General features: G+C 37.5%; 1 protein-coding gene across 2 annotated transcripts in view; it reads right to left on the minus strand.

Moving 5' to 3' along the window:
* The window catches only part of FSIP1 (fibrous sheath interacting protein 1), an 83783-nt gene that overhangs the window by 44194 nt on the left and 25059 nt on the right, over positions 1-14530 (minus strand). For both annotated transcript variants that reach the window (XM_082058787.1, XM_082058788.1), the window contains one exon: positions 12344-12481. In XM_082058787.1, coding sequence (XP_081914913.1) covers positions 12344-12481 — 138 coding nt within the window. The remainder of the gene's footprint in view (positions 1-12343; positions 12482-14530) is intronic.

The raw sequence follows: 14530 nt of genomic DNA on the forward strand, positions 1-14530 counted from the left end.
GTTTCCCCTTTCTATGAGAGACTTCAATGGCAAAGATATAGGCAAGTATGAACAGAAACTCTGTTCACCACCACCCTGAAGCAAAGCACTAGGAAAAACAAAATTCATGGTGTTAGAAACCATTACTTTAGATCAACAATGAGACTGTCATCTGCCAAAAGAAAGTTCCTAGTCCCCACACAATAATCTTTTTATGCATTTTGCATACGAGAATCAAACTCTGTACAAGCAGTGTTCAGAATGTTATCTCCTCTTCCTCCAGAGGAGCTTTGTGCCCATCAGTGACACAGAAAAATATTGTCCTCCTAATTTATGCTGGTTTGGCTTGAATTTTGTGTTCCTGGATTAATATCTTAATTTCACCACTGGAGAGATTATGTCCTCCCTCCTCTCAAACTTGCAAAAACATTATATAGCAGTTAGGTCACTCTATTGTATGAAGGAAAATGGAGATGAAGCTACTGAGATGAAATTGTTGAGGTTGAAGAAAATGGGGGAGTACTCTAAGATGGATGTTAACATCCTAGGTTGTGTTTCTGAAAGAAAAATCGGCATAATCTTGATCGCGACAGGTAACATGCTTTGTATTTATGGCTACTTGGGTGTACTGGCATGCTTTGAGAGTGTTTAGCAAACAGAGCCCATAGACAAAGGAATGCTCAGTCTGGAAAGGAAAAATACAGACTTAGGCATGAGACAGGCCACGAGATGCCCAACTCTGCCAAACTGGCAACCCGTATGAATAGTCAGTAGTAGAATGTTAGGTATCTATGTACTTTTTTCATCAAAAGTTTATACACCCTTAGCTCTTCAGATTCCTAATGAAGTGGAATATTTTAAGCAAAGATTTTCTGGAAAAGGGATATCCCAGCTTCCTAGGCATTTTTTATACTGGCCTGCCCTGTGCAGCATAACTAAAAAATACACTCCGTAATCAGACTGAGGGAACTGGGGCTGTTCAGCCTGCAGAAGAGGAGGCTGAGGGGAGACCTTCTCGCTCCCTACTATTACCTGAAAGGAGGTTGTAGCCTGGAGGGCATCACTCTCTTCTCCCAAGTAACAAGTGAAAGGACATGACCTCGAGTTGCACGAGGCGATGTTCAGATGGGATATTAGGAAACATTTCTTCACAGAAAGGGTTGTCGGGCATTGGAACAGGCTGCCCAGGAAAGTGGAGTCACCATCCCTGAAGGTGTTTAGAAGACATGTAGATGAGGTTCTTAGGAATATGGTTTAGTGACAGAATTAGTTTAACAGTTGGACTCAATGATCTTGAGGGTATTTTCCAACCAAAATGATTCAGGCCATGATAGTCTACTGTTAATCTCTGCTCTCCATTAGATTTATGCAAGGGACTGGTAAAGGATGAGCAAGTCCACCTTATCACTCCTTGGCTCTCCAGTTGATGAACCAGCTTATGGATGGGAATCAGGGAGTCTCACTTAGTGTGATATTGCTACTAGTGCCCTGCTGTGGTAGCAATCGGCACCTATTCTTTGACCCGGAACCCCACAACAGAAGGGTTCTCCAAGACACCAGGTAGGGTCAACAGCTGTTTAGTTTCCTCCCTCTCCAAGTCTGCTATACCAAAAGCCCACTAATAGCCTTTCGGGTTTCTTGAAATAGCCTCTGCTGGGCTATAGTCTATGCCAAGGATGCACAGAGCCTCTGGGCCAGTCACAGTGTGGTGCTTTTGCCACTCATTCCCAGTTTGGCTCACGTGGGCCTCCAATGCAGTCAGCTGTTGGGATGCCCCGTCACTCCAGAAACACAGACAGGTTCTGCCATGTTATAGCTTGATGACATTAGGGTACACTCTGCACTGGTGTCAACTAGAGCCTTGGACTCCTAGGGGTCTGATGTGCCAGGCTACCAAACCCACACAGTCCAATAAACCCAGTTATCCCTCTCTTCCACGTGGCTGGAGGCAGGGCCCCTCTTGGCCTGATCATAGTATTTGTTATTTCTTGTAAATACAAATCAAAAGTTCTTTCCATAGGACCAGATAGAAGATCAGCCCTTCTACTCCATCTGGGGAGCTGCCTGCTGGGACCTGGAGTGATGTTTTTCCTGGAAGAAACCCCTTTTGTAATTGTTTTTCCTTGCAACTCACACACCTGTGCCCCTAGGGTCGAGGTAGATTTTCCATCGTAGTTCCTCATGTCCTCTCCATGGTCACACAGGTAAAACCACAGGGTGGACTGTGGTCTGTACCCACTATATCCTCTCTCTTGAGCAGAGGAATGCTTATACCTAATAGCTGAGATACCGGTCCATATAGGTGGGGAGTTGTGCATGTCCTCTCCAAATTGCTGGACCTCCCAGTTTCTCCTCATCTGAGATGCAGGCCAATAGCGAAGAAGATAGACTTTCTTTGTATTGCCAGAGTTGTCCAGATAATTTATTCATTATTTTTCCCTCTCCATCTTTCCAGGACATTAATGCCAATGAGCTGGGATACAATGATGTGCTTTGTACATGCTTCCACCACGTGTACATGCTTCCACCACGTGCACTTAACTTCATCTGGATCTTTGGATACTTGCTTGTTGTTCAGGTCATCATATAATCATTTTGGCAGGAAGAGACCTTTAAGATCATTGAGTCCTACCATTAAATAAACAGTGATCATATATCACCTCCAGCATAGCCAATTCCCTCAGGTACTGGACACATCTCTCCATGGTGGTCCACTTGCCTGGGTGACAGGTAACATCTTCCTTGAAGGGGTGTCCTTCCTTCATACCTTACAGGAGTCAACTCCAGAGGCTGAGGACTTGTGCACCTTTTCCTATCACTTTGTCAATGCCCTATTCCCCAGCAAAGTATCCCAGCTGCTTGGCTTCCCTACCTTCCAATTCCAGACTATTGGCCCCATTACCCCAGCATCAGAACAGCCAGGTGACAATGCATTCACCTGGACAATGGCCAAAATCTTTTTGCATACCTCACAGCTCATTCAGTGATAGTGTTTCAATAACAAATCAAGGTCAGTGTTTTCATTACAAATCTCCCAGGCAAAACATCACTAATTGTTGCAGAGCACAGCAAACTGCAAAAGCCAAAACCAATCTTTAACATGTACAACAGAGACATGAACACAGTGCAGATCAGATAAACTAATATCGAGAACAAATGAATCAATATAGTGGCCCACAATTGTTAACAGCTACAAACCCTAGAAAGCACTCTAGTTAATCTGCTATTATCTCAAACCCACTGAGCCCTATGTTGGGCACCAAAAAGGACTGTAATTGTTTAGCTCAGGTGGCAACTGAGTACCATGCAGCTGCTCAGTCACTCTTCCCCCCAACAGTGGGATGGGGAGGCGAATCAAAAAGGAATTAAAAAAAAAAGTAAAATTCGTGGGTTGAGATAAAGACAATTTAATAGGACAACAAAAAGACACATTCTGCTAGGACAGCATCACAGAATGGTTAGGGTTGGAAGGGACCTCTGGAGATCATCCAGTCCAACCCACCTGCTAAGGCAGGTTCACCTAGAAGAGATCGCACAGGACATTTTAGATGGTTTTAGCTTAGAAGCCCCATGTGGCTGTCAAATACTTTGATGTAGTTTACAAGAGTATCAGCACCCTGAGCATCTGCTACGTGCTTTACATCCTTCACCTTTAGAGACGCTGTTTGGTTACACATCCAGCCTCGCCTAACAAGTTAAAGTGTTCCAATAAAAGATTAAAGCTTTACTACCCAGTTTGTACATTCAGACATGCAGACGCACATATATAAGATAAATTCACAGCCAAAAAGTTTCTAGGTTGATATTTATCACAGAGTCTAAATTACACAACCATCAACCCTAAGATGGAAAGATGCACTTACATGCTATTTATCGAAAGATCAAGATGTTAATACTCACCACAAAGGATAAATTACACCTAAGTACATTTTGGAGGTTTCTCCCACAGCACCCCTATTTTATTCTTCTCTTAGTTTGAATGTATCATCTTAGGGCAAAGTAGAAACACAGCCTTCCCGTACACCACTTGCAGAGAAACAGAGGCTTTTTCCCAACTATTTCTCTTTAAGGTTTCTTTTCTACAAAGATTAAAGAACAGTGCTAACTGGCAGCAAAGAATGAGGAACTCTTAGGTTTGCCACTAGAGAAGTGCAACAACAAGTAAACACCTCCTTGCCTCAAAAGGGCATGAATACTTCAATGATGAAAACCTTACGTTGTGGACACCTGTACTAACCAGAGGAATTGTTAATCTTTATTTTAATATCACCGCAGCTACAAACCATAGTCATTGCATTGGATTGTGATGATAGATGTTGTACAAACATAGGAAGAGAAAGGAGAAGAGAAAATCCCAGACAAACCTGTAAGTACAAGGTTTTTCAAAAAGATGGACTCAATTTGAAATCACTGTATCTCTGCAGCCACGAACCATCCACGGATGAAACTCTTACCACTTAAAAGGACAGGTCACACTCGTAGTGTCCACCCTCTGGCACTCCTTACTGGGAGCGTGCATTCCAGCGCATAAGTATAGCTCTGTATATCTGTATAGCTTTGCATATTTTATGATATTCACATTGTTATTTATTCTAATTATTATTCTATTTAATCTGTTTCCATTTCAACCCACGAGTCTTTCCTCCTTTTTCCTCTGGGGAAGGAAGGGTGACACAGTGCAGCTGGCTACTGTTTAGCTGCCATCCAACAATCAGTTTTCATAAATTCTGTCATGTCTAACATAAAACACATTTCCAGTAAGAATCTACTTGGTGTCAAACACCATTTATAAATAAAGACAATTAAGTAGTGCAGTTACAGTTAAATTTAAATCATACTAGAGACACAAAAAGAAAGCAGATCGAACAGTGACTTTAAATAGCACTACATGAATTTCACGATAGGTGAGTAGTCAAAGATGGTCTGTTTGTTATTTTAAGACGGCAATCACCATAGTAGAGTAAAAAAGTTGAGAAAGCTCAACTCTACAGAAGAAAATGAGAGCATAAGCAAGATATGGTGAAAGAGAGTGGGAACGAATATAGTGGTTAGAAGAACAATTAAAAAAAAAAAAAAAGAAAGGCTTTCTTTGTTCAAAATTAGCTGAGAGAAGAAGGGAGATGTTTCTCAGTTTTATTCTATGATTTCTCATACACAGTATCAATGTAGTTCAATTTAATTGGCTCCAGTATCTACATAAATATTATGTTAGTAATTTTCCATATAAACTAGAAGCACCATCAAGATTTTAACTGATTCATATTTTAATATCATTTGGTATTAAAAATTTAACATTTATACAAAAATATTTAATTCTATTAAGTCTTAATGCAATTTACAATTCTCAAATTATTTATTAGACTTTTAGCAGCTGCTTCATTCTTGTCCACAGTACTGTGAAAAACCATCAATAAATAGGATATTTATTTTAATCATGAGCGAATTATTTAAATTCTATCAGTCTGTTATTAATCTTATTGCTCTCTCTATGTGTGTAGTAGCTGTTATATGAAGAAAATAAGGTTCTCACACTAATATTTTCTCCCAGGTGGAAATGCTAGCACATTTCATTCTGAAACCATTTTGTACAATCACATAATGAGAACAAATTCATGTAACAGTTGAATAAAAAAGATCTGTTTGAAGTTTGGCAACAACTTGGCAATCAGCTTTAGGACCTGGTAGATAATTTCTGAAAGAATAATGTAGAAAGTGGTAAACCTCAACTTTATTTAGATAGACTGTCCTTTTTGCCTTTATTTGGTGCCATGAAATGTGTTATGAAAATGTTTTATTAAACACGTCCTACTTCCATGGACAAGCATATGCTTATTCAGAAGCCAGCCGCTACATGATATTATGTGAATTGAAATAAAGATGTTTGCTATTAATACTTTAGGGCACAGCATGTCAGAAGAATGTAGAAGGACCACCACTGCACAGCGTAGGCAAAAAATATGCCTATGTTTCTGTGTTCAGAAGTATTAGCAATTAATTTCTGCAGAAACTGTAATGAAAGCCGTATTACAGAATTGCCTAGCTGACAAATTATTCTCCAAATATATGGTAGGACTTTATCTTGCCCTCTTCTTCCCTTTAAGAGGGAAGAAATAAATTATGGCAGAAGTCAGGAACAAATTGCTCTCCTTTTCTGGAAGTTGCCTAATAGAGACTCAGGATCAGCTGCATTGAATTCAGTCAGGTTCAGGAAAAAAACTAGAATAACGTAAAACAACAACCCCCTTCCTCATCCTGATGCAGAGTAAACTATGAAATGGTTTGTGACAATTTCTCCAGCACTAAACAACAATTATTTTTATCCTGAGGTTTCTTTCCCCACAGATATGCGTTATCTTATTCAAGAAGATAAGAATCATGTCTTTTGGAGCAAGACATACAGGTAACCAAAGCACTTTGACAGCATAGATACATTTACTATTTTTGCTCTGCATCATCCACACCAATTGCTCATTTTCCTGCAAAGTTCAGGTATTCAGATAACAGAATGTGTATTTCATATTATGTGACACAAAAAAAAAAAATCTCAATAGTTAACAATCACATATTGTGCTTGGCCACTAGATTCCATAAGCTTGTGAAAAAACAATTCCTAGAGATGTATGGACATCTGATGATAAATTTAAATGTAGGACTAGAGAAAAAATATTTAGTTTATGTTTTTAAAATATTTACTGCAAGTAAGCAGATTTTTTTATTTTTTAAAGTAGGTGTCAGTATCCATCTCAGTCATGCTAAGAGCTAACAATATTTATACGTGTGTGTGTATACACACAATTATAGGCATATATATCCAGTATGCATTTTAAGTATTTTTGCATGTATATATTTAACCAAAACCCCCAAAACAAGCATCTGTGGCTAGATTTTGGCTGCAAAGAATCAGCTTCCAGTGTAAGACATTTTAAATAAAGACACATACAGCCAAAGGTGAAACTATCTTACTTAACAGCTTGCTTGGATGGGCATTTAAACCTACTGTCTGCCATGAAGAAATTCAACACATCAAACTTGCTACTGGATCATCACAAATGGCCAACTAGTAGAAACCGCCATTGAAAGATAACTACATTTATTATTCTTTCTATATAAAATTCTTTTCATTAATGCTCAGCAACACGCATTTGGCAGCTGAACATTTTTTTGAAGCAGCAGTTAACAATGCAATTCACAAAACAAAGATAAGCTCAATGGTTTCCAGGAAACTGAAAGATGAAGGAATGTGGAGAGAGTCAGCCATGGTTTCAAATGAAGAACAAGTGAACTAAGGTCAAACTAAAACCTAAAAGAAATTCAGCAAGGTCCCAGAAACCACAGTGCAGATACATTTCTGTTGGACTAAAAATTCACAATGCATACAATACATTCTTTAGTATATTAATTCACTGGGGACCATTTTTTAAAATAAAGGAGGAACTCAGATTCCAAAGCCTATAGTTTCATTACTTCAAGCATAATACTTCACAGACTTTCTGGTTTTAATATCAATTGTAAAGTATGTTAAAGTCTTATCTTCCAGCTTTGCTTTGTGTGCTCAGTTCCAGATTTAGCTGAAACCATGAAGTCTCACAGCATACATGAGGTAAAGTGTAGTGGAGAATTCCATAAACGTTATCTTTCAGAAGCCTGCAACTACTAAATAGCCTGTTCCAGAAATATGATTAATGTATTCTTCCCCCTTAAAGAGAAGGTCAGAGTAAAGCTAACCTTACACAAATCTATTTGAATAATTCATTTTGCAGTAGCGGAAGAAATACAGCATTCTACCATACACATAACTATTAATAAAGTAGCCTTTACACCTATTGCAACTTACTCCCTAACACACAGAGCTAAATTCTGCTTAGATAACTATCCGTAATTTCCACCTACAAAACCTAAACAAACAAAAGAAACAAAACCAAGAAAATATTTTATCTGATTGACTTTTTTAAAGTATATTTTTAAGTCATCTCTCAGACATCTTTTAAAATTATAAAGCCCAGTATAACCATACATTCAGAAATAACATTCCTAAATGCTGACAAAACACCTCCTCCACTCAGAGCAGAGAATTTATTTCCAATTTTATTCAGTAAACTACATTTGTTTAGGAATGAGTAACAGAGAAATTTAAATGCAACGTGAATTTTAAAGAGACAATTTAATTAGCTAACCTAGAAAAATAACTGAACATTAAAAGCTGCACACCTGGAATCTTGCCAAAAGTGAGAAGCAATCTCTCACAACCTGTATTTTATACCACAGAAATGGCAACGTTTTCACCAGTAATAATGTCCCCTAGAACCACGGCTGGGCATTCACCCTCTGACATACAGTGAAGAGTGCCACCTACTGAGTAACACACAGTATTTCCAGATACCGTTAAATTATTCTGGAAACATGCCACCTACGTACTCCCCTCCTCAACCCAAGAATTTAGTTTAGCTTTTCATTACACAGTTTCCTGGCAGTTTTGCTGCTAACACTGTTACAGAATTGATGGTCAAAATGTTACTTTGGTATAGAAACAAGGCACCCAAGCCACGCTGGATAAGAGTTATCTAACTTTTAGACATTCCCAAACCAAATAAGAAAAATTTATACAATTATGTACGTTGCATTAGGAGGAGATATCATGGTGGGTTTTTTCCTATCTTCTCTAGTTATAACTCTGCTTGGCAGAAATAAGATTAGAAGGTATCAGGTACATTAAAATATTCATTTAAAAAAGCAGTATTTTCTGAAGGCTGTTTTTTGTTCACACACACAGAAAGTATATTGCTATATATTTTACTTTACTGTTAGAAGAAAAAAAAACTACTTTCATTCAGAGTCTAATACTTCTTTATTTACACTGGCAACCAAAGTATCTCACAGATAACCTAATACACAAATATTTCACATCCATAGTCTGTGACCTCAGAGTCATGCTACACAGCAGCAACTGATAAGAAGACACGGTACATCCTCCTGAAGAAGCCTTACCAGGCGCTGCCTGGCTCTCAGCAATGCCAGTCTGGCCATGAGTTACACACTGATATAGGTGACATATTCTATGTTTATCAACACTGTAAATTAACCTGACAGTCTATCGATTTAGAGTTCTAAATGCACACAATCTAGCCAAAAAACAACTGTGTGGTATGTTGCAAGAGTGTGCATGCAATGTGATACCAAATAATACTGTTATAACCCAACCAAGACTTGGAACTGACCCATTTATATACAAAATATTTGAGTGAGTCAGCAGCCCACTGCATTTCCCAGGCCTGCTGTAAACATCATACTGTTCCCAGACACATTTCCTCAGATTGTGTTTGCCTCATGAACAAGGTCAGTAGTGACAAAAAGTGATATAAGGGTCAATGACTGGGAAAATCTGAGAGTACACAGATTTATTTTATCTGTTTACCCAGTAACCTATTCAATATACTGAAGTCCACAGAATTCTTCTATTTATTGGTCTCCCATATTTTAACTGTTTACTAAAATAGAGCAGAGTATCAAAATGAAGTTCTATTATTATTTTGGTACTGTGAACTGATAAGAGCTAAATATGCTGCCTTACTGTAGTCACACACACACACAAGTGAACAGCCTCTAAAACAATCACTGTCTCCTTGTCTGAAGTCTGTGATCTGCACTGCAGTTCCCTTTTTGAGGGCGACAAAAGATACCTAGAACAGTGTTTGTCCTAACTCTGATCACTGCAGAAGGTAAACCTGCTGCTGAATAAAGATGTCCACAAGCCAAAGGTAGACTACATGCATTTTTGGTCTGACACAAACTCATATATTTTTGTTTTTATGACTACATGAAAAACACTCAAATCACTTACAAGAAACAAATTTCTACAATGCACAGCCATGAAAAAAACACTATTTTTTCTTCAGTGTAGCAATAAAGATTACCATCTGAGAAATGTATAAAAATTCTTGAATCTTTTCCTTGTAGAATCAAAAAAAAAGATCATCAGGCTGGGGAAGGGGAGTGTCAGGAAGTCTCTAGTCCAATCTCTTGTTCAAAGCAGGGTCAGCTATGAGACCAGATTAAACGCCTCATGGCTTTGTCCAGACAGGCCTCCAAAATTTTCAAGGATGGAGACTTCACAGTATCTCCACACAACCTGTTTCCCATTCTTAATTACCCTCAGAGGTTTTTTATTTGTTTTTTCTTTATATCCTGTTGGAATCTTCCTATTTCAGTTTATTAATATTGTCTCTTTCTCTTCCACTAGGTAACTCGGTAGAGATATGATAGCTCCATCTTCTCTGTAATGCATTCTCTGCTATTGGAAAGGTACTCTTAGGTCCACCTGAGCCATCTCTTCTCCAGATTAAGCAAACCAAGTCTCCTCAGCCTCACCAGTTAAGTGCTTTAGGCCCAAATCATCTCATTGGGCCCTGCTGAACTTGCTCATGTGTATCATCTTTCTTTACTGGGGAGCCCAAAACTGGGTGCAATACTCTAGACACAGTCTAATGAGTGCCAGGTAAAGGGGAGTAATTAATTCTCTTAATGTACTGGCTATGCTCATGCTGATACAGCCAAGCATGCTGTTAACCCTTTCATCACTGTGAGGCATACTGCTGGCTTGCGCGTAGTCTATTGTCCGCAATGATGCCAGGTTCTTTTCAGCAGGGCTGCTCCCTGGCCAGCCAGGCTCCACCTTGCACTGGTAGAGGGGGTTATTCCTCTAATGCAGAGCTCTGCATTTGTCCTTAACAAATTTCATCCAGTTCTTGTCAGGCCCCTGCTCCAGCCTCACTCCCAATGAGTGGCAGCCCTGGCCTTCAGCCTACAAAGGAGATGTAGTCATTTCAAAGGCAGCAATCGGGTTGTTCAAGCATGACTGACCCTTAAACACATACTCACTATTCCCAGTCACCACCTTCTTCATTTACACACCTCTTTTATGTCATTACCGATACTGATGTCTCTTGTTAATGTACCAAATACTTGGGTGTTTCCTAGTAAAAATTCAGCTTCATCAGGTTACCTGTGCCAGCTGTCATCTCATCTCAGTCCCTCATACACTACCATACTAGTCTTCTCCACATAGCATGTTCTATGGAAAAACAAAAGCTTTCTCATCTCAAAGCAGAAAACTAGCACTAAATAAAGATATTAAAATCTTTAAAGTATGCACATATATCCAGGTTTAAAATGCTCCTGACAGCTCAGTAATGTACTAATGTTCTTCTGAGTTTTCAGAAGTTTCATTCCTTCACCTAAGCAAGGAAAACCTTCAAATTTCTGTAGAAAGTTATTTTAAAAAAAAAACAAAAAAAAAAACCACCCTTAAACAAGGAAAGAGCTTTTCTTCCTGTGGTCTTCAGAAGATCTATGAGACATCCAACATAAACCCAAATATCTACATTGGCTTTGAGGCCAAACAAATTACAACTGCACTATCTTAAGACTCTCCTTTTTCTTTTTGAATTCCTTTTTAAAATGTTTTATATATTTTCTCCTTAATTCTCTTCTGTACAGGCTGCTTTGTAGTTCTTTCAGCACAGATGAAACAGCATGTTCACAATATATGTTTAAAACTGAGTGAAAAGATTCCTGAAGGCCTTGAGGTTCCCCTGTCCCCAGATTTTAGTTAAATTTCCTTATTGTAACTTGAGAATAATGTAATAAATAATACTTACTGAAAGACAATGGCAATATATTACCTGAGAGAGGCATGTAAGTTTTAGGTTGTCAGTCCTGGCTCTCTTAGAAATAAACATAATTTCTGCCTACTAAGTAAATAATAAGATCCTCCTGGATTTTGAATTGCCTTTTCCCTACCAAATTTTACTCCAAGTAGTACTAAGTATGAGATGTGATGCACTTATTCTAAAACAATAACGATTTTTTACTACCATTTAACTTATATGCTCCTATTTTAAAGGCCCTTGCACCTCTGAAATTCATGTATTCAATGAAAATTAAGTTACACAACTATGCTAAATGAATTCACCAAAACCAAATCACACAATGACATAGTGTATACAACATTCCTGCCAGAATAAGTCCTTCAAAAAACACTGAATTATATAAGCCACAAAAAAAAGCATTTTAGGATGTATTTATATATGATTGTTTATGGATTCCCTTCTTGGCAGGAAAAGAGGAGAATATATTCTTTCACTCTGAAAGACATTATATTAATAGGAAACATGCATTACGACTGAAAAATATGTTTTCCAGATTAAGAAAAATTATTTGAGACTTTTGTTTGTATAGTTCTTTGGGAATTCCTTTAGGAATTTACACAAGGTTGCTGAATTCAATTTTATTTTAAGACACGTGGTATGATAACCTCCGAAGTTTTCAAACTGAGGGGAGAAAAATACAACAAAAATAAGAGACTTACAGGATTTCTCTCTAGAGATTTCAGCTGATGATCTATTTCTCTCAGACGATTTTGTTGATTACGTTGTTCCCTGTTGTCTCGCAGAACCTTTTCACCTGGAACTGTTTCTAGGCTTCTGTTTGCATAAACCAAAGACTCCTGACAAAAGGAGGAATAGGTAGAAGTTAAACATATGGCTTTATATTGCTTCAAAGCCAGATGAGTGTTCTTTGGATTTCTATTAGGAAAACACTGAAATGTTTAGAATAAAGTGACTATTTCACATTTCTCAAATTTATAATTTTCATTATGCATATTTTAAAATATAATAACTAAACATAAGGCTGGATTTATCTCAATAAATCCTTTCACATTTTAAGAGGAATTTCTTAGCCTTCAGAGCTAACACTTTGATCCTTAAATTCTACAACAATAAAAATGCACTGAGAATTGGGGAGACTGAATGAGGGGTTCAAAGCTTGCTCCTATTAACCATACTGGGATCAGAATTAGGCCAGAATGGACAGGAAGAACTGAAATGACTGTAGGTTTTGTTTACTAGATATCATGGTAAACTAGAAGTAACTCTCTCTCTGTAAGCTGGAGTTAGATGCACAACCACTATTAAAGATTTGTGTTAGGCATTCTCACATCCTTCAGTAGCTTTGCATTGGATTCTGAAGTTTGTATCAGTCCTGAATACATTCAGCATTCAATATTACACATAATGATAATTCTTAATGATCTAAATTATCAGTAAAACAGTGAAGTTAAGACATAATTGGAAAAAAACAGAACTTTCTCTTGCAAATGAAAGATCCTATGGAAGAACCCAAGGAACCCAAATAATGGTAGAGGGGGGAAAAGTGTCAATTAAAAACAAAGGAACATACATTCTTATTTTCAGAAGCAGCTCAAGTAATCTTAATAAACACACACAAATAAAACAATTTTCCAGCAGTGTGTCAAACTGGAAAGAAAAACAACCTTTGCAATTTAACATTCAACGGAAAAATTTACAACTAGTTTATATATAAAACTGTGAGCAAGTGAAAACAACTTTTTCTACACATCAGATAAACCTCTGAGTTCTGACATTTAAACCAAACTATTAGTTGCCTGAAAATAAACTTATTTTAACACAGTATGAATCTTTGAATATTTATTTACATTCATCAATACCTGCAGTACCAAAATGCCAGCAAATTTCCCTGTAACAGAGAGAGATATAAATAGTATCACCTGTTAATGTCTAGAATCTCTCACAAATGAACTGAAGCTTAATGTGGGCCACCTAAGGCCAAATTCTTAATATTGTCTAAAGCCAGGATACTAAACACAGAGAGAGGGTTTTTTTAATTAAACGTGATGCCCATTGGCAAGAAATCTGCATAACTGAAATCTATGCAGAATAAATTTTTAAAAGTCTTATTTAAATTTGTGTTTATTAATACATGAAATAAAGATACGACCTTTATATCTTATCTGCAACATAAATATAGAGTTGGCAAAGCAGCTCCAAGTATAACAACTGAAGCTCCCTCTAATAAGAGGAAATGCTTTTCTGTAGCTTTGCTCTTCCAGTGATTTTAGTACAAGATAAATTGTTCATGGAAGGGTAGGGAGGAAGATGATGGCAGCATATTTTTTCTTCTTCTTTAAAAAAAAAAAAAAAAAAACAAAAAAAAAACCAACAACAAAACCACAGACCTATTTCTGCAATTACATTTCTAGATCAAATCTTTTCATCTGCACATGTGTAGAGACAATGGCACATGAGCAGTTAGTGCTCAGCACAGATCAGAGCTGCAGTTTAACAAGCAATGTTGTGAATACACCTATATGAATATGCAACTAGTGGTACTGAGAAGTCACTAAACACTGTATTATACTCCCCAGTATTTTATTTTGGGGCTTGTATGCATGAACTCAGCCTTCAATGACGAACAGACCTCAAACTGCAAACAGCATCTATGAAAATATTACTGTAGCAGTACCAGCTAGATTTAAAAAGGTGGCAGTGAGAGGAGTCATAAAATTTTAAAAATTACTACCTTCAAATTTTTATTTTCTTTTTCACACACATTTCTGAAGCAAAGTTTCACGCAGATCTCTGTCCTAGTCTTTCAAATAGTTTCAGGCATACACGTTTTATTTGACAGACAGCTCAGCTGCTGCAACCACCTATGAGCAACTTCTTCAAATTTT

This window comes from Streptopelia decaocto (genome assembly GCF_964273445.1).
Source record: "Streptopelia decaocto genome assembly, chromosome: 7".
In the NCBI taxonomy this organism is placed as follows: Eukaryota; Metazoa; Chordata; class Aves; order Columbiformes; family Columbidae; genus Streptopelia; species Streptopelia decaocto.